This window comes from Patiria miniata, unplaced genomic scaffold (assembly GCF_015706575.1).
Source record: "Patiria miniata isolate m_02_andy unplaced genomic scaffold, ASM1570657v1 HiC_scaffold_10, whole genome shotgun sequence".
Classification (NCBI taxonomy): domain Eukaryota; kingdom Metazoa; phylum Echinodermata; class Asteroidea; order Valvatida; family Asterinidae; genus Patiria; species Patiria miniata.
In genome coordinates, this window is record NW_024037048.1 from 10,314,456 (window position 1) to 10,332,508 (window position 18,053).

Sequence of the window (18,053 nt, forward strand, 5' to 3'; positions counted from 1 at the left end):
GGGGCTCCGGTATTGTTTTAATTAACAACTAACACTGGTACATAATGGGAACACTTTTCTCGCCAGAGATCACTGACTGTTTTTCTTGACATATTTTGTCAGACTAGCGATTTTAAAACGTTAATTCAAGTGAATATGCTGACTAAAATATTTCGACTATTAAGAAATCATCGTTAGTGGTTGAATTGTGCGTTTTTCCCTAAATTTCTAGTTCTGTAAAACTGTTGTAAAAACGTAAAGTGAACCTCTTGTTCATGTAAATGCTTTTAAAGTTGTCGCCGAACAACATTGATTCCCCCCATGGCTATATCAAGCCGTGGCATAAAACTTAAGATCATAGAGGGCGCCATTCACGATTTACAGTAACCGTGCATTACAGTGTAAAAAAAAAAAATCCCGAAAGACAGCAGTGTTAAATCCCCATAATTCAAACATACTCAAAACTCTCACAGGTGTTCAGGCCGCACAAACAAAAAAAACAATGATGATCAACATGTCATCTTTCATTTTCTTTTCAATTTTTGGTGGGTTGGCCGCGTTCAGTGGAGAAATTCTCGCCCAAAGAAGACCACCCCTAAAACGAATGATATTTCCCAATCTGGAAAAGTAGCCGTTTTGAAAAGGATCTCTAAATAGCGCCACGTTAATATCCACAGCGGACTATAACTTGTATTCACGCTCGGCGGACGGATTGTTAAGCCCTGTCCGCACTGGACTTTTTTTGGTCAAACTAACCGAGACTATGGGTACTTTTCCCATTTTAAGTCCAGTGCGGACAGCCTAGGACGTTTTCCTCTCAGTTACTTTTCCTGAGTCCAGCGGTTACTTTTACTGGCCAACTGCTGCCCAGGAAAACTTCCCACGCGCCCAGGAAAACTGACCGAGTCGCTTTTCCCGAGACGATTAGTCCAGTGCGGACAGTGCGAGTCGGTAAAAGCGGCTCAGGAAAGCGTACATCCGGCCCGAGCGCCCTGTTATGCATACAGAGACCGCACGAACCTGCACGTGCAGTGGCCGAACATTTTGTAGAAACACGCTGCGGTGTATTATCAAGTCCGAGCGGTAAAATCTCGTTAAAATATATATTTCAACGGACAAATACATACACAGAGAAGAGAGATCACATTCTGAGAATTAATTTGCGGAAATTCTCTTTCTCCACCGATGTATGTTATTTTCTACGATCCAAATTCGTCCTGATACGCTACTGTAGTCATGCACGGAACATCATGGTCCGGTACCGTACGTAGGCCGTAGTCACTGGTTCCTGCCCACATCATAGCTTCGATTCTGTAAGCATGCGATGGGAACCAACGAATACTGATGGCACTGCTGCCGCACGGAATATCGTACAGCGGCATGGCTTCGACGACGTGCATCACAAATGCGTCAGAATTATAGGCCCTTTCGTCAAGATTTAGCGTGTCAAGATGAAATAATATCGCGTAAACGATTATGTTATGCATAATAGTAAAATGTGTAATATTACTGAGCGTATCGGTGGCTGAAAATGTGATCGGCAATTTGTTTTCTGCGTACGGTGAGTCATTATACTGACACTGTGACAGCTCGGTTACTTCTCCCACGCGGTCGGGGTAAAATTTCCCGCGTCGAAAGTCCAAGTGCGGACAGTGGTCACATTTGACCATTTTTCATTTTACCATCGTCTCGGTAAAACCTTCCCAAAAAAAAGTCCAGTGCGGACACGGCTTAAGCCTACTTACTTGGGTGCACCCTTAAGATTTTGACGAAATACAATCTACAAAGTTCAAACCTATACATCTGAATAATAAACCACAAGCTGCAAGAATTCTGAATGCTTTTTTATTTTTCGAATGCGAAATAAGCTTTTTTGTCTGGAAAGGGATTGGCTAAAAGAGGAAACATTTGATGGAATACGAATTACACCTGTACTTAAAATTATAATAATTTCAACGTAATGTACGCACATTTTAATGTCCTTGACTTTCCCAACATATAAGGAAATACTTTCCCAAATGTTGCAGTCAAAATAATTGTCATTTGTCAATTGTCAAAGGTAGCAGGCAAGATGATTGTTCTTTCAAAACTGAAATCAAAGTTTCATAATTAATTGAAATGTACAATTTATTTAATGAAGTCTGAGCTCCTAAGCTGACAGTAAACTTCAGAAGAAAAAAAATCATTATTTTTGAAAGATCACATCTTCTTTAAAGGAAATTTCTAAGATTCTGATTCACAAGAGAATGTACTACTGATAGAAATGTTTCATCTTAAATTGTCTTGCGAAACATCCATTACTTTAAATTGAGACACTGGTTGGTTTATAACAGTTTCATATACAGTGGTGTATCCAGCTTTTGATGTCAGGGGATGTGTGAAAAAGGGGGGGGGGCTGGTACACATCTTCCAAATGGGGGCGCTCTTCAAAACTGACCATTATTATGGTGTGAAGTCATTTTCAAGAAAATTGTATTTTTGTAAACATTTCCAACGGTGGTCGGCCGACCAGCGTTGGAAAAACCTAACTATTTTTCAACTACTGCTCCAAATTTACCATTTTTTTTCAGTCCAAATTTTGTTTGCTATTGGTTACATGTTCATGAACGGGTGCAGGCCAGCTAGACGGGTTCCCTTGCCTTACAATTTTCCATCATCTATAAATTGATCAATTTTATCTTTTGTGGAGTCAGGAACCAGACTACTTGAACATTTTTGTTTTTCTTGGTTTTTCCAACCTTTTCGAACACCAAACTTCACACATGTCAGTGTAACAACATTTGATCTATTATACTAACCTCTCAAATAGTTCATTTCTGAAAATTACAGCAAAAGCCAATGATGTACATTCCCTTTAATCAAAGTATTTATCACAATTTAGTAAGGCCTAAAAAGTTAATCCTAAACAAAACACTGTGACAGATTACATCAAATGAAAGATTTCCCACCATGGAAAATATGTCAGAAAGGCCAAAATAATCATATTTGCAATAAAAGTTTGGTGTTGAAAGAAGATTTCTGTTTTCCAAATTTACGGTTGTTTCATTTTCCTAGCCAGTGTCTCAACGCTGAAAACGCGGTGTCTAATGTTCCAAGCATCGGGTGCACCCCCTGGCATTGTAACAGCAAGGTGCCTGCGGCTGCCTCGTGACCTGCTGACCTCAGCTGACCCACCAAGACCTTGACCTTTGACCTTAGCTGGTCAGCATCTGCAGAGGTCAACAAGTAGTCGACCAGGGGCGCATAGTAAGGCGTGGTTACAATTTTTGCTGTTAGTTCGTTACTGATGAGAAGATGGAATAGCTTGTTGTCATAGCAACTTGGAGATACCTGCCAAAAAGATAAATTGCCATTAGTTTTCAATGCATATACATTCCATGAAATGCCCCTATGGCTAATCAACACGCCTCCAAATCCCCCCTAATTTCCACTAGCCCCGCCCCTTCCTACCTGCTTCTCAAGATGCATGTAGTCTAGCAGGACTGGATAAAGTCGGGTATCCTTCGTGATCAGGATGAGCTTCATGGCTGTCAGCATGGATCCCTTGCCGACTAACTCTTGGTACAAGACTTCAACACACTAGAATAAAAGAGGAATAAATCTGTAATTTAAACCTATTAATGTTGTCTTTCAGTATATTTGCGTGTCCTCCGGCATTAACTGGTTAGGCCAAATAAAAAAAAAACATGTTTAGCGTCCCCGCCCACTTCCTTATTGGAGGCCGCCTCTTTTTTTTCTTTTTTTTTTAAACACCAAAGAATGATAAATTTTAAACAGTGGCATCATTCTGGTCTCTTTGTCTGTTGCATCTAGCCCATATAAAGCTGGTATGTCATTCCTCAGTTCAAGTGGCGGCCGTTTTTAAAAAAAGCTGCCGGCCATCTTGAAAAACAGCCCGGTCAGGCGGCCATTTTAGATGGGGTAAAAAAAAAGGCCATTCCTCCTTCCTTTTTTTCAAAAAGCAGGACGCTAAACATGTTTCTTTTTTTTACTTGGCCTTAAGTGTCAAAGCTAGGCCTTAAGTGTCAAAGTCTATCCAAGCGTATGCAGAAATGCTCATCCCAACAGGAACGTTGGATTTGCATGGCTCAGGATTCGAACCTTGAACCAATAAGACAATATCAACAAACTCTCACCTCTGATGTAATAGTGCTGATCTCCCCAAAGTATTCGAACAGGCCCTGCAGCGCATCATTGTGATGCGAGCTGTCGGGATGCTGTATCCAAGCAACCAATAACTCCACCCAAGGATTATGGGAAGGATCATTGCTACGGGAACAAGACAGTACAAAATTTAATGAAAAGTCTGATGAAAGTAGACGCTTATTACTTGTATTGATAATTGATAAATTTTTTGATAACATGTAGAATTTTGGAATACAGGGTGAGTCAAAAAAAGCGGAACCTAAACCCCCAAAATTATATTTCATATTTAAAAAAATATGTAGCACCAAACATAATAATGGCTGAAAAACCAATTTCAAATTGCTACTTTTAGATGAAAAAATTACTAAAATTGCTCAATCCGTTCAAAGAATACCAACATTTAAACACAATGACCCTAAAACCTCTTTCGTCGTAAAATGTGATTTCAAGAATCGTCTTCACAATTGTCTTCAAATATCACCAGCGATAAAACCTCAGTTTAAAAGTTAAAATATTCAAAAAAGTCCTTTTAAAGGCCCGTCTTTTAAAAAAAAGTGCATTTTATAAATCATATCGTTTACATAACCAGGGTTGTTAAATAAAGGTATTGTGTACTACAGTTGTTTATAGTTGTTGAAACAAGTATTCTGTGTCATTTTCTTTGTTGTTCCAAACAGTCAGAATACACAATAAATTGCTTTTGAAATTGGCTTTCCAGTCATTATTATTTTTGGTGCTACATATTTGTCTAAATATGAAATACATTTTTGGGGTTTGGGTTCCGCTGTTTTTGACTTGCCCTGTATTTTAATATTGAGTTTAATGACGGCCGGTACCTTGATTTGGTTATCTGGAGTGGCGGCCATTGCTGTAGTAACCGTGACAACGTGATCAGCTGCTCCATGGAGTGACTGTTCTTGAGTAGAGATGTGAAGAGGTTATGACGAGATTCATCTGTTGCTACATCGACCTCCAAAACCTGACAAAGTTCACACAAAACCCGAACGAAATAGGGAAAGACATCTTTAATGTTCACTGGTTTAGTTGTGTCAAAAATATTTTTTATTGAATTGTGGGCATTTTTCGCCACCTGATCTTCAATAAGTTGTACAAATTATGAAAATTTAAGAAAAACGGTTTCAGGCATCAATTTTTGGGTGCTGAGATCTATCTCTGTTATAAGGGACAAAATATTTCCAAATATTTCTTGTTCAAGTTTCTAAACCCCAAAAAATTGCCACTTGGGATGTCGTATTAGAATTGTATCAGAACATAATTAGTTGACAATGGGGAAATTTAAATTATTAAGTTTTCACGAAGTGCAAGTCTGTGACTACCTCTTGTTTCCAGAGGGAGGAGACGAGAGCCTCCGTACGATAGAACAGCAGCAACAGCGCATCCTCCTCACCAAGCTCAAACGTCTGCACAGAATAGTTAATAAGAAACAAAATATTATTTATTCTTTAACCCTGTCTGTTACTCCCTGCACCGTCCTAAACCACCCTGGCAGTTACTGCCCCATATCGATATACCGCCCTGCCTGTTACTCCCTGTACAGGGTGAGTAAAAAAAACCAACGAAACCCAAATGTCGGGACTATTGTTTTAGTGAAGTTCTGAATGTAGCACTTTCAAAATCTAGGACATGAAAGCCCAATTCACAAGCTTTCTTTTAGTACAAGAATCATTCAAATCACTCATGTACTTTCCAAGTTACGGAGTTTTAAACACAAACACCGTTTTACAGTTCTGTCCACGGACGGAAGTGTGCGTTCTTTCAGCAAAACGAAGACTATTCACACACATCCGTATGTGAATTGTTTTCGTTTTGCTGAAAGAATACTTACCTTCGTGTGATCCGTGGACAGAAATTTAAAACGGTGGTTGTGTTTAACACTCTGTAACTTGGAAAGTACATGAGCGATTTGAATGATTCTTGTACTACAAGAAAGCTTATGAATTGGGCTTTCATATCCTAGATTCTGAAAGTGTTACACACAGAACTTCACTAAAACAATAGTCTTGACATTTGGGTTTCGGTTTTTTTACTCACCCTGTATTGCCCCAAACCACCCTGCCTGTCATTCCCTGTACCGTCCCAAACCACCCTGCCTGTTACTCCCTGTACTGCCCCAAACCACTCTGCCTGTTACTCCCTGTACTGCCCCAAACCACTCTGCCTGTTACTCCCTGTACTGCCCCAAACCACCCTGCCCGTTACTCCCTGTACCGCCCCAAACCACCCAGCCTGTTACTCCTTGTACTGCCCCAAACCACTCTGCCTGTTACTCCCTGTACTGCCCCAAACCACTCTGCCTGTTACTCCCTGTACTGCCCCAAACCACTCTGCCTGTTACTCCCTGTACTGCCCCAAACCACTCTGCCTGTTACTCCCTGTACTGCCCCAAACCACCCTGCCCGTTACTCCCTGTACCGCCCCAAACCACCCAGCCTGTTACCCCCTTTACTGCCCCAACCGCCCTGCCTGTTACTCCCTGTACTGCCCAAAACTGCCTTGCCTAAGTACTGTCCAAAAATTACCCAAGCACTTCATGTGTAATTGCAAGTCAAGTAATTTGAATGCAGCTAAAATAAAAACTGATACAACAACCTTTTCCAGGATAAGTAAGACATCAATGCGTAGCTTGGCATCGATGGAACTATCGCTGCAGAACGGTCTCAGAACATCTAGAACTTGACCTGCAGACACCATGCTACCCCTGAGGAAATAAATTGCCCAAAAAAAGAAGAAAAAAAACCCAAGCTCAAAATGATCTCGGAAGCTGCAGCCCAACTGTAGACCTGCTGTAGCCTATAAGTCATGCACATGATGTAAAAGTCTGTTCTTATAATGCACAGCTACTCACACGGTCGTGACTGTCAACTGAAAAGGATTCCCATTATTTTGTTGAACGTCAGTTGGTGCATGGAGCATTTTATAGCATGTGGAACACCCAGTTTGTGTGCAGTACAGTGCTAGCCCCAATGCAAAATAAGTGACCTCGTGATGAGTCGTGAACCTATTTTCCACGATTGCAAATAGTTGGTAACTCTGAATCACGAGACCTGAAGCATGTGACGTTGGGCGGGGGGCCTTAAGGGACAAGGTGATTGGTTGCCAAAAAGGGCATTTGGTGAAGTTTGTTACTAACCAACAGAGAGGCACGATCATTTCTTGAGCTGCTTTCTGCAGCTAAAAATACCCTAGTTAGCAACAACGATCCTTATTATTAAACAGTGTTGAGGTTGAGCTACTCTTGAGTGATCACAAGCACGTCATAATTCCAGTCACAAGTAATGGAGGATGAACAATAACCAAAGAATGCCTTTGACACAGTTCATTTGAATAGCTTGTGACTTGACTTAAGACTAGAGGACTTGTTGTGACTTGCAATTGACTTGTGATGGACTTGTGATGGACTTGTGATGGACTTGTGATGGACTTGTGATTGACTTGTGGTTGATTTGTGGTTGACTTGTTATGGACTTGCAATTGACTGTGATTGACTTGTGATGACTTGTGATGACTTGTGATGGACTTGTGATGGACTTGTGATGGACTTGTGATGGACTTGTTATGGACTTGTGATAGACTTGTGATGGACTTGTGATTGACTTGTGATTGACTTGTGATGGACTTGTGACTGACTTGCGATTGACTTGTGATAAATTACGATTTACTTGCAATTGACTTGTGATGGACTTGCGATTGACGTGATGGACTTGTGATTGACTTGCGATGGACTTGTGATTGACTTGTGATGGACTTGTGATGGACTTGTGATGGACTTGTGGTTGACTTGTGACTGACTTGCGATTGACATGTGATGGACTTGTGATTGACTTGTGACGGACTTGTGATTGACTTGTGGTTGACTTGTGACTGACTTGCGATTGATATGTGATGGACTTGTGATTGACTTGCCATGGATTTGTGATAGACTTGTGATGGACCTGTGATGGACTTGTGATGACTTGTGATGGACTTGTGATTGACTTGCGATTGACTTGTGATTGACTTGTGATTGACTTGTGATTGACTTGTGATGGACTTGTGATGGACTTGTAATGGACTTGTGATGGACTTGCGATTGACTTGTGATGGACTTGTGATGGATTTGTGATGGACTTGTGATTGACTTGTGATGGACTTGTGATGGACTTGTGATTGACTTGTGATCGACTTGTGATCGACTTGTGATGACATGTGATTGACTTGCGATTGACTTGTGATGGACTTGTCAGTCAGTCAGTCAGTCAGGTACCTTTACGTATGTACACGGAGGACACTCGGCTGGTCCTCTGGGATCAGCAAAGCTCAATAAAAGTTAAGGACTCAAGATGTATCGGAAGTTTAGAACCTACCCCAGTTGTTCATGTTTGCTGACAGTGCCCAATACAATCTTGACCATCTCTAAGGGTTCTTCTTTCAGCTCCACGCCCCTCGTGGCTTCGCTGCGTTCCCCTCTCAGTAGAGTCAGTAAGGTCTGTAAGGTGTGCTGGACGACAGACAGGGGCGTAGCTCGGTCCATAGGGGTCAGTTTGAGAAGTCCAGAGGCGAGCTCTAGGGTCGCACCTCCGGTCAAGAGAGTAACGAAGAAGGCCCTCAGCTGAAACAAAAAGGAAGAACAAAATCAAAATAGCTTCCTTCTTTGAAGAAGATCCAGTAGGATTGTAATGTAAGGCCCGATTCCACCTCTAAAAAATAAATACATAAATGTATACAAAAGTTATACATTTTTATGTACACATTTCAAAAATGTATACATAAAAAATGTACCAGGGTATACATTCGAATAGTTTGTACATTTAAAGAATGATTCTTTCTTGGGGGAAGATCCTGTAGGATTGTAATGTAAGGCCCGATTCCACCTCTAAAAATGTCTACATAAATGTATACAACAGTTATACATTTTTATGTACACATTTCGAAAATGTATACATTACAAATGTACTGGGGTATACATTTGAAAAGTTTGTACATTTACATAATGTTTATATTTCCAAAATGAATACATTTCAGGTCATTCCACTTGACCAGCTTTCAAATCAATTTAATTCTACTGAAACTAATTTAATTTTGCAATTTTACTCGAGAGAATTGACTGTATAGGATCTGCACTTGCCTTGTCCGTGTCGCCCTGCGTGAGATCATACTTGACGGTGTAACTAGACGACTTGTCCTGTAGTAGAAAAACAGACAGAATTAATGGTTTACTCTTAAAGTTGAAGATATATCAAGATGGGCACATGTGGTCTAGCAGTGGAGTACAGGATTCACGATCGTGAGGTTGTGGGTTTGAGCCCCGCGTGTTGTGGCCATGCGTGTGGCCATGCGTGTTGTGCCCTTGAGTAAGGCGCTTTACCTCAATTACTCCTCTCAACCCAGGTGTTAAATGGGTACCGGCATTATTCAGTGCTGGGAAGGTAACAGACTCGCTGTGGAGGAGGTGTGGCGATCCCCCCACAGCAGCAAATGAGTCTGGCCCAATCGCTAATGAAAGCGAGATGGGCACTCCGTTCCTGTGAACGCAGGTTCGCCCCCTTTACCTTTACCTTTTGTACCACATCCCCTCCCCCCACCCCACCCCCAGCCCGAAACAAACCATTTGCGACCCTCAAGCACAAAACCAGTCACTTGGACCACTTTTTGAAAAGTGGGATTTTGGGTTCATTGGAAAGATATAGAATAAACTTATCAACGATGTACAGAACATAAGAATTGGACAAAATTCTGATATATAGGTATTTTCAGTTCCCAAACTTTGGGCCTCAGAAAAAATGGGGAAAAAAATCAACAAAATTGTTGTTAAAGTGTCCAAAACAGATTCCTTAGGAAAATTTAAACATAGATTTCATTGAAAGTGAATTATATTCATTATTCTAGCTTCTAACGCCTAAACCTGAATTTTGATAATTTTTGCCTGTACAGTGTACAGCCTGTCTCAAAAAAAAATGGTACAATCAGAAAAAAAATTGGTTAAATATGAAATTTCAAAATAAGTCATTCTTACTTGGCATAATATTAAAGAACAAAGACTGGGCTTTCCAATAGTGTTTGTTTGATCTTATTTGCTTTTGTCAATTCAGAGATATAATCAATTTAGTGCGATACACCAAAATCGATTTTGTGCCACACATGGGCAGAGTTGTTTCGAGTACTGTGGCACAAACTCGATTTTTGTGTTCCGCAGTAAACTGGAGTTATCTCTGGATTGACAAAAGCAAATGAGATGAAACAAAAAGTATTGGAAAGCCTGGTCTTTTTTCTTTAATGTGATGCTCAAAACGACTTACTTGTGTTGAGATTTAATATTGAAAAACATCGTTTTCGATTGTACCATTTTTTTGAGACAGGCTGTATTACAGACTGTATCTCAAAATACAGTCGCTTGACTCCTGACTGGTTTTGTGCTTGAACGCCACATTTGTAGATTTCTTCCAATTTCCAAGTTTGTAAACCTTTCTGAATGAATACCTTGTCATACTGTATAAGTTCCTCCACTCCCTCAGACTCTAGACTTTGCAGATGACGGACATATTGTTGTAGTTTCTCCACGGCTGATTCTAACTTGAAACTCCCGGTCGACGCGGCTAGTTTCTGTTTTCCTGACTGCTGGCGGCTGAATTTCAAGGCCCGGTTGACGATTTTCTGACGACACTCTAGCTCCAACTAAACAAAATAAAAGAAGGGAAAAAATGCATGCTTGGGAGGTTTTAAACACTTTGTTTAAGACTGGTTGGAGTCTGCAATGCCAATAATTACCCGAGTCGGTAAAAAATATCAAAACTTTTCGGTCCAAATGTCAAAACAAGTCAGAAATTAATATTTCCACTGATTTTTTTTTACAATTTTACTTTCTGTTTTTTTAAAACACCCCTCTACTAGCTATATAATGCAGAGACCAGCTCGTGAGTAAGATGTAAACAACTCCTTGTATGGAGATTGGCACGCGCGTCGCGCGTACCGCGCGATGACGCGCAGATGCAGCTGTGGTGATCGTTGTGAATTTATTTATTATGACTATGAAATACTGACTCACTGGTAGTATTGCGCATGCCTACATGTACGTAAGGATTGTGAACGTTCAACCAATAAAATGGTAAAAGGCACTGGATTTCATAGGAGTCAAAATTCATGTGACACTGGAAAAGTGTTTAAGACCAGCTAGCCATGTCTTTATCATCCGTTTAAGACTGGCCACGTGATGGGCTCTCGACCAATGGGAATTGGTAAACTGTTAGGTATTTATGAATAAGGATTAAGGACAACATTTTATCAACTTTTCAAAGACAGAAGTTGTACTGGACGTGTGCTGAAAGGTCAATTGGGAAAAGAATTTGGAAAAATCTGAAAAAATGATGAGACAAACAAATATCATTTTGCAATCTTAATAATTTCGAGGGTTTTTCCCCATCAGTTAATCAAATGTCTTCACAGATCTCATTTCAAGATTTAAATTTGCTGAGATTAGCACTTGGTAATTTATCCCTGAGTAGTTTCGTTTAGAAAGAAGGTAATTTCCAAAGATGTGTCTTAAGATGCATTTTTAAAATTTCTGTTAGTAGTTCGTGTTTAATTCGGCGAGCCGTGAATGGGTGCGTGAAAGCGTTGCCACAATGCACACGGGCGCAGTTGCTATAATTTGTCGATTCAGTGTGTGACATCGCGTAGCTGCAATCAGCCGAATGAGAGCGTGTCCCGGACGCTGATTTCGGGCGCAATTCAAAACATGACTCTGCAACTTTTGAATTAAAATCAAGATCCTAGAATATTGTTTTCTCGGAATATACAGCATTCACTGAGCTGAAACTTCATCAGGTTAGTTGTTTAGCACCCGTTTTTAGATCTTGAGCACTTTTGTTGCTTCAAACGAAAAAAAAATGCACAAATGACGAATGATATACTCTACTTTTAATGGCGCATTCCTTTCAAACAAACAAAATACAATGCAAAATCTTTCACAGTTTTATGTTAATTTTCATTTCTTTTTTGACACATTGCAATGTATGGATGTGTAATACTGCCACATAAAAAAAAAAAGATGCCAGAAAATGTTTGTTATAACCAATTATAGCGCAACATTTCTGTTACAAAATAGCTAATCCTGTTTTTTCATTTATTTTTTAATTATAAAATTTAAAATAAAAGTTTTTTATTCGCTTACCTTCTGAATGGATTTTTCATTGAAGACGACACTTGCAATGAACGCGGTGAAATCGGCCGGACTGAGACGGGAGAAGAACTCCCCGCAGGCTTCGTAACGATGCAACCAGTCAGCCTGATGCAAATGAGGAGAACGAACAAGCCAAACCTCAACAACAGCCAAATGATGTCTACATCCCTAGTCTGGGTCCCAGACTGGATTTGGATTTGATTCCCCTTATACAGTCAAACAAGCCAAACGTCAACAACAGACTAATCATGCCTACATCCCTATAGTCTGGGTCCCAGACTGTATTTGGATTCGATTCCCCTTAAGATGAATCCAATTCAGTCTTGGCAATGTTGGCAGCGCTACCCGGGAAATCCGAAATACCTCATGCCAGTGTTGTAGGTCTCGAGACCGGTCTCTGTCTCGAGACCAGTCTCCAGATCAGTTTTTGGTGGTCTTGGTCTCGGTCTCGATATCCAGTGGTCTCGGTCTCGGATATTTTAGGTTTTAATATTTTTCCTGGTCTTGTTGGACTTGTTGGACTTCGAAAATAACAATACAAAACTAGAGGTTGTAGGAACAACCACACTGTGTTAGGGCCATTGATTACCGCAAAATATGCCACACTCATCAACTCAAAATGCATGCTTAGATGCATGTTTGACTTTGTCAACATGCCGCTAGAGGGCGCTCTCATATTTTATGACTGCACCTGTAATATTTTTGTAAAGTACAGCCTAGGCAGAGACTCACATTGCGAAAGAAGGTTCACATCTTTCGCCAATTTAAAATTATAAGGCACTTCCGGTTTCGAACGGAAGGAAGGGTCATGTGATTTTGCACTTCATACCAAACATAAGACCCTGGAATATTGTAGACAGACTTACCGTTGACTCTGGAGTCTTCTTATTCCCCTGGTCCCCTTCCCAGAAGAGTTTGATGATGTAGGCCAGGAATACTTGACTTGATGAAACATTACCACCACCCTGATGGAGGCAAAGGGAAAAATTGATTTCCAAATTGAAAATGATTATTTTTCAGGTAAAAACAAAATTGGTTCAAAACAAAATTGAAGAGAGTCAAGTCAAATTGGCAAAAAAGTGGGGTTTTTTTCGTCTTGGTTGCCGTGTTTGTTGTTCTTCGTTTGAGGTGAACTAATTTATAAAAATTATTTGTCCATTTCAGAAAGATCCTGCTTGCATCAAATAGCAGGCCTTAAAACTTGAAGGATTTGTATATTTTTTGGTCTATCTAGTCAGCAATTAGTTTGCAAAAGCTTTTTTTTCTCAAATGTTATATTTTTACAATATCACCTTTTCTTCTTACCTCATCAGTAAAGAAATGTATAAAAAGTTAAAAGTATGCGTTCAATTTCTGTACTGTCTCGTACCTGAAGTGGTATTTTGGCAGCCAGTTTAGCGATGACGTGTACGTTCGATCCACTCAACACTGGACCAATCACATCCACTGGATCAGTCTCACCGTCCAATAAACTCTTGTAATCCAGACCTGCAAATTACAATATATGAATATTCATTAGGGATCCCCTCAACACTGGACAAATCACATCCACTGGGTCAGTCTCACCGTCCAATAAACTCCTGTAATCTACACCTGTGAATCACAAGATATGAATATTCATTAGGGATCCACTCAACACTGGACCAATCACATCCACCGGGTCAGTCTTAATGTCCAATAAACTCTTGCAATCCAGACCTGCAAACCACAACATATGAATATTCATTGGGATCTACTCAACACTGGACAAACCAGGGTCAGTCTCACCGTCCAATAAATTCTTGAAATCCAGACCTGCAAACCACAAGATATGAATATTCATTAGGGATCCAAGATATGAATATTCATGTTCACTCCTTACCTGGTGCTGCTGCCTTCAACTTCTTCAGAGACTTGATGTGCACCTCCGGGGTCACTAAGCCACCTTTAACCTTTGACCCACAACTCTGGAGAAGCGTGTAGTAATAGATGAGTCGGTTGTGATCGCTGCCCTCTATTGTTGGGAAGACGTAGAGGTTTAGACGATCGTAGAAGTCCGCGGGTTGAGAGGCTAAAGTTGGCAGTATGTTGAGACTGGCGACGTACTCCTTGAGTTTTGGTGTCAAAAAGCTGTTGTGAAAAAAAAAGGTTTCTCATGGCCTACCATCCAAAATATCACATGATTACTCTTGACTGGTACGCCATTCAGTGTTTCAATTACTTGACAAATAATGTGCTCACAAGTTGTCAAATTTTCCACATAATTATCTTCGAAATTAAAAGCCAACAGGTCCAATGTCTTAGACTAGTTAAATTTTTTCTACATTTTTAAACCAGTTCTGTCCTCATCTATTGCTTCAAGTTTTCATGTACTGTGTCAATTAAAAACTGAAGACTTTTAACCAGGCACTAGTCAACTTTAATAATAATAGTAATAATGGGTATTTATAAAGTGCACGTATACACCATTATTGGTGCTCAAGGTGCTACATCATTATTACCCTACTCATTGGGCCAATGAAACATTCCAAATACCATCTCAGCTCCCTGGGGAGTAAACAGCTCCATGCTGCCATTTTTTTCGGCAAAAAGCAGCTTAAATCAACCACAATAACCATCTCTGCCCTCACAGGTATCCATTTACTCCTGGGTGGAGAGAAGCAATGAGTGACAAAGTGCCTTGCCCAAGGGCACATGCACCATAACCCCAGGCTGAACTCGAACCCACAACCTGCAGAATTACCCGCAGACCACGAGGCCACGGCACTCCACACTTTGGTCACATTTGGACAAACCTAGCGAATTAAATTAAAATAATTTTGTTGTTGTTATTGAAATCTGTAAATATTCTCACCCGCTGTCTGAGAAGACGAACTCTAGATGTGTCATGTAGACCTCCCACAGAGGCAACTGGTAACGCTGAGCCAATGAGATGGAAAGCTTGTAGACTTCCTCTTCCGTCGTCCTGAAATATGAAACAAAATTAATAACAAAATGTTTTAACAACTGAAACTTGATCTTAGAGTAAAAGATATATAACAAGAATAAACCAGTTCACTATTTCACCCGCGTGTGCGCTCATCACGAGTTGATGATTTGTCTTTTGGAATAGATTATTAGCCTGCCATGTGCGTGTAAAATGTTAACAAGCACCAAGTTCCACGCACCAAATTTACGAAAAAATTAAACAAAATGTTAGTACCTGTAAAAAAATAATTACACAAGCGTGCAGGTGCAGGACTTTCACTTAAAGGTAATGACATTCGGAAAAATCAAAATACAAAACTACCAAAAAAACCCCGACATATTCAATACTGCCCCCAATTCACTAAATAGTCCTCATTTTGTTTGCAATCGGAATACACATCTGTTAACAAGTGCACCCCAACTAGTCTGCTTCCCTGACCTGACTCTTCCCCGACGTTTAAAGTTGCTCCATTTCGTCTGAAGTAGGGTCAGGGAACCAGACTACAAGAACATAATTTTTTTTCTTGGTTTTCCCAGCATCCATGAACACAAAACTTTCAACAGGTCAGTTGGCTATAAAATACTAAGCCCCTAATCCATCCATTTCTGAAAATTACAGCAAAAGCAAATGCTGTACATTCCCTAATTACAATGTGAAGATAAAGATTAGATTAGATTAGATAAGATTTCTTTATTGTCATGCTCAAAATTACATGAAAATTGATTTCCCAGAGTACAATTAAAATTGTATAAATATTGTATACATACAATAATTTTAAAAATACACAAAACACGACAAGACCAAAATATATCATGACATGTACATTGTACATATATAAAACACAGTTACTACTATACAATCATAAAAACTCTAGGAGCAGTAAAGTAGGATTTCGGGCTGTGGGTGATTAGGGAAGGAAATAAGGAAAAATAGGACGGGACAGGATGGAAACAGCTGGGTCTGGCAATGTGCAAAATGTATAGGGCAGGGTATGATTGAGGGAAAAAGGGGGTGAGAAGGGAAAAGGGGAGGAGAGCATGGAAAGAGAGGGTAGGATAAGGGAAACATTGGAACAGGGTAGGGTAGTGTAGGGAGGGGCAGGGCTGAGTAGAGTTGGGTATGGAATAACTGAGTTATCAAACACAGCTAAAAGCAACTTATCTAGGGCATCACACAAAGTGAGATCAAATTTCAAACTTACATAGCCAGACCGAGTATGGTTTCATGTTTGTAATCACTGTCCTGTGTGAAGCGTGCAACATCAACACCTACATAAGAAAAACAGTCAATTTAATTGAAAAAAGTTGACTTATCCAAGTAGTTTCAAACCAATCCAAATTAAATTGCATATCTACTCATGCAAAACCATAAGTCCACCAAACACGTAAACCCACCCAGCTTTAGGCCGAAATCCATGTGTCCGTCATTTGTTTTTGCGTACTGCGTCATGCGTAAAAGTCGAAAAGATACGCGCCTACGTCCGTGTGTCCGGATTATGCATTGAATTATCCGTACTGCGTTATCCGTTGAAACTGTATAGGCTTCAGGTAGCGATTGAAATGGATGACGCATACAACACGCATAAAGTTTTTTGTATGAAAACTGAAATAAACGGTGTAGTGGTGGGGTATACTTATGGTTGGCTTTGAAATGAAGCAGTTTATATTTGAATCTTGTTGAAACAAACTAGGGCCTGCCTCGATTTTAATGTTCAAATCCTCCATTGATGAAACATAGACATACCCTTTGTATTTTATTGACATGATTTCTTGTCAATATTTATTCGTAAAATGTCACTAATCCATATTTGATTGAGACTTGATTTTTCTATTCACAAAACTGCTGTGTGCTCTCTATAGACCTTTATCATGCTGCCACCATTTCAGTCATGTTCCCTGTATCCAATAGCAGTACTTAATGATGTTTTTTGTGCAAAAAGGAACCAGACTATTTTTCCTTCCAACCTCGCTTTGGTAACGTTGATTTGAATGGGAAAAAAATCAAGATGGCCGCAACATGATAATGGTCTATTTGAGATTTACATCTGTTAATTGTGTAGAGAAATACGTATGCATACATGGATTTCCAGGGTACGCATCACAGATACGCAACTGATAAACATAAACGCAATACGTACATCGAAAACGGACACATGGACTTTCGGCCTAATTAACCCATCCAGTTTACAACAGACCATTCCAGTCAAAACTTTATTGACATCGGCACAAACCATTTGACACAAAAGAGTAAAACTTAACAAAAGTCTCATTACTAAGGAAAAGAGCGCCCTCCACAGTTGAAGCGCATATCCTATGGCAGTCTAGTCTAGTACCTCACCTCGTCCCAAAGCCTGCAATGCCTCGGCCTGTGTGAAATCAGCCAGCAGTTCCACGTACCGCTGCAACTGGGACACCATACCCATCTGCTCTTCCGACCAATCACTGCCGCTGTTGCCGGTCACCTGACCCACCACCTGGCCAATCAGCTTGCTGGGTGCCAGCTGGTAGGCGGGGTCTAGGGTGGTGACCTGGCTAGGGTGGGCGGAGTGATGGATTTGGAGGGCGTAGTAGTAGGCGGCTAGTTGGAGGGTCATGGCTGTGCGGGGAAGTTGCTCAAAACACTGTTCCGCATCCAAAGACTGTAACAAATAGAAATTTATATTGTTACAATAAAAAAAATTCCAAAATAAGGCCAAAAAAATAAATGAGTCGGTCTCTGGTCAGCGCGCGCGTCGATTTGAATCATGCACGTCAATCTTTTTTTTTTTCCAAAATGTTCTGCGGTAGCCCTCTATTTCCGCACCTC

The 18,053-nt window shown here is 40.3% G+C and overlaps 1 protein-coding gene across 1 annotated transcript in view; it reads right to left on the reverse strand.

The window, feature by feature from the left end:
• Positions 1 to 2,767: 2,767 nt before the first annotated feature.
• Positions 2,768 to 18,053, reverse strand: part of LOC119740664 (neuroblastoma-amplified sequence-like) — a gene marked incomplete at its 5' end in the record, with an annotated part of 34,078 nt that continues 18,792 nt past the window's right edge. The window contains 16 exons of the mRNA XM_038216040.1: positions 2,768 to 3,309; positions 3,430 to 3,558; positions 4,116 to 4,248; positions 4,962 to 5,104; positions 5,463 to 5,546; positions 6,736 to 6,844; positions 8,490 to 8,734; positions 9,251 to 9,307; positions 10,603 to 10,797; positions 12,293 to 12,406; positions 13,168 to 13,266; positions 13,671 to 13,789; positions 14,163 to 14,410; positions 15,135 to 15,245; positions 16,450 to 16,516; positions 17,586 to 17,886. Coding sequence (XP_038071968.1) covers positions 3,022 to 3,309; positions 3,430 to 3,558; positions 4,116 to 4,248; positions 4,962 to 5,104; positions 5,463 to 5,546; positions 6,736 to 6,844; positions 8,490 to 8,734; positions 9,251 to 9,307; positions 10,603 to 10,797; positions 12,293 to 12,406; positions 13,168 to 13,266; positions 13,671 to 13,789; positions 14,163 to 14,410; positions 15,135 to 15,245; positions 16,450 to 16,516; positions 17,586 to 17,886 — 2,442 coding nt within the window. The remainder of the gene's footprint in view (positions 3,310 to 3,429; positions 3,559 to 4,115; positions 4,249 to 4,961; positions 5,105 to 5,462; positions 5,547 to 6,735; positions 6,845 to 8,489; positions 8,735 to 9,250; positions 9,308 to 10,602; positions 10,798 to 12,292; positions 12,407 to 13,167; positions 13,267 to 13,670; positions 13,790 to 14,162; positions 14,411 to 15,134; positions 15,246 to 16,449; positions 16,517 to 17,585; positions 17,887 to 18,053) is intronic.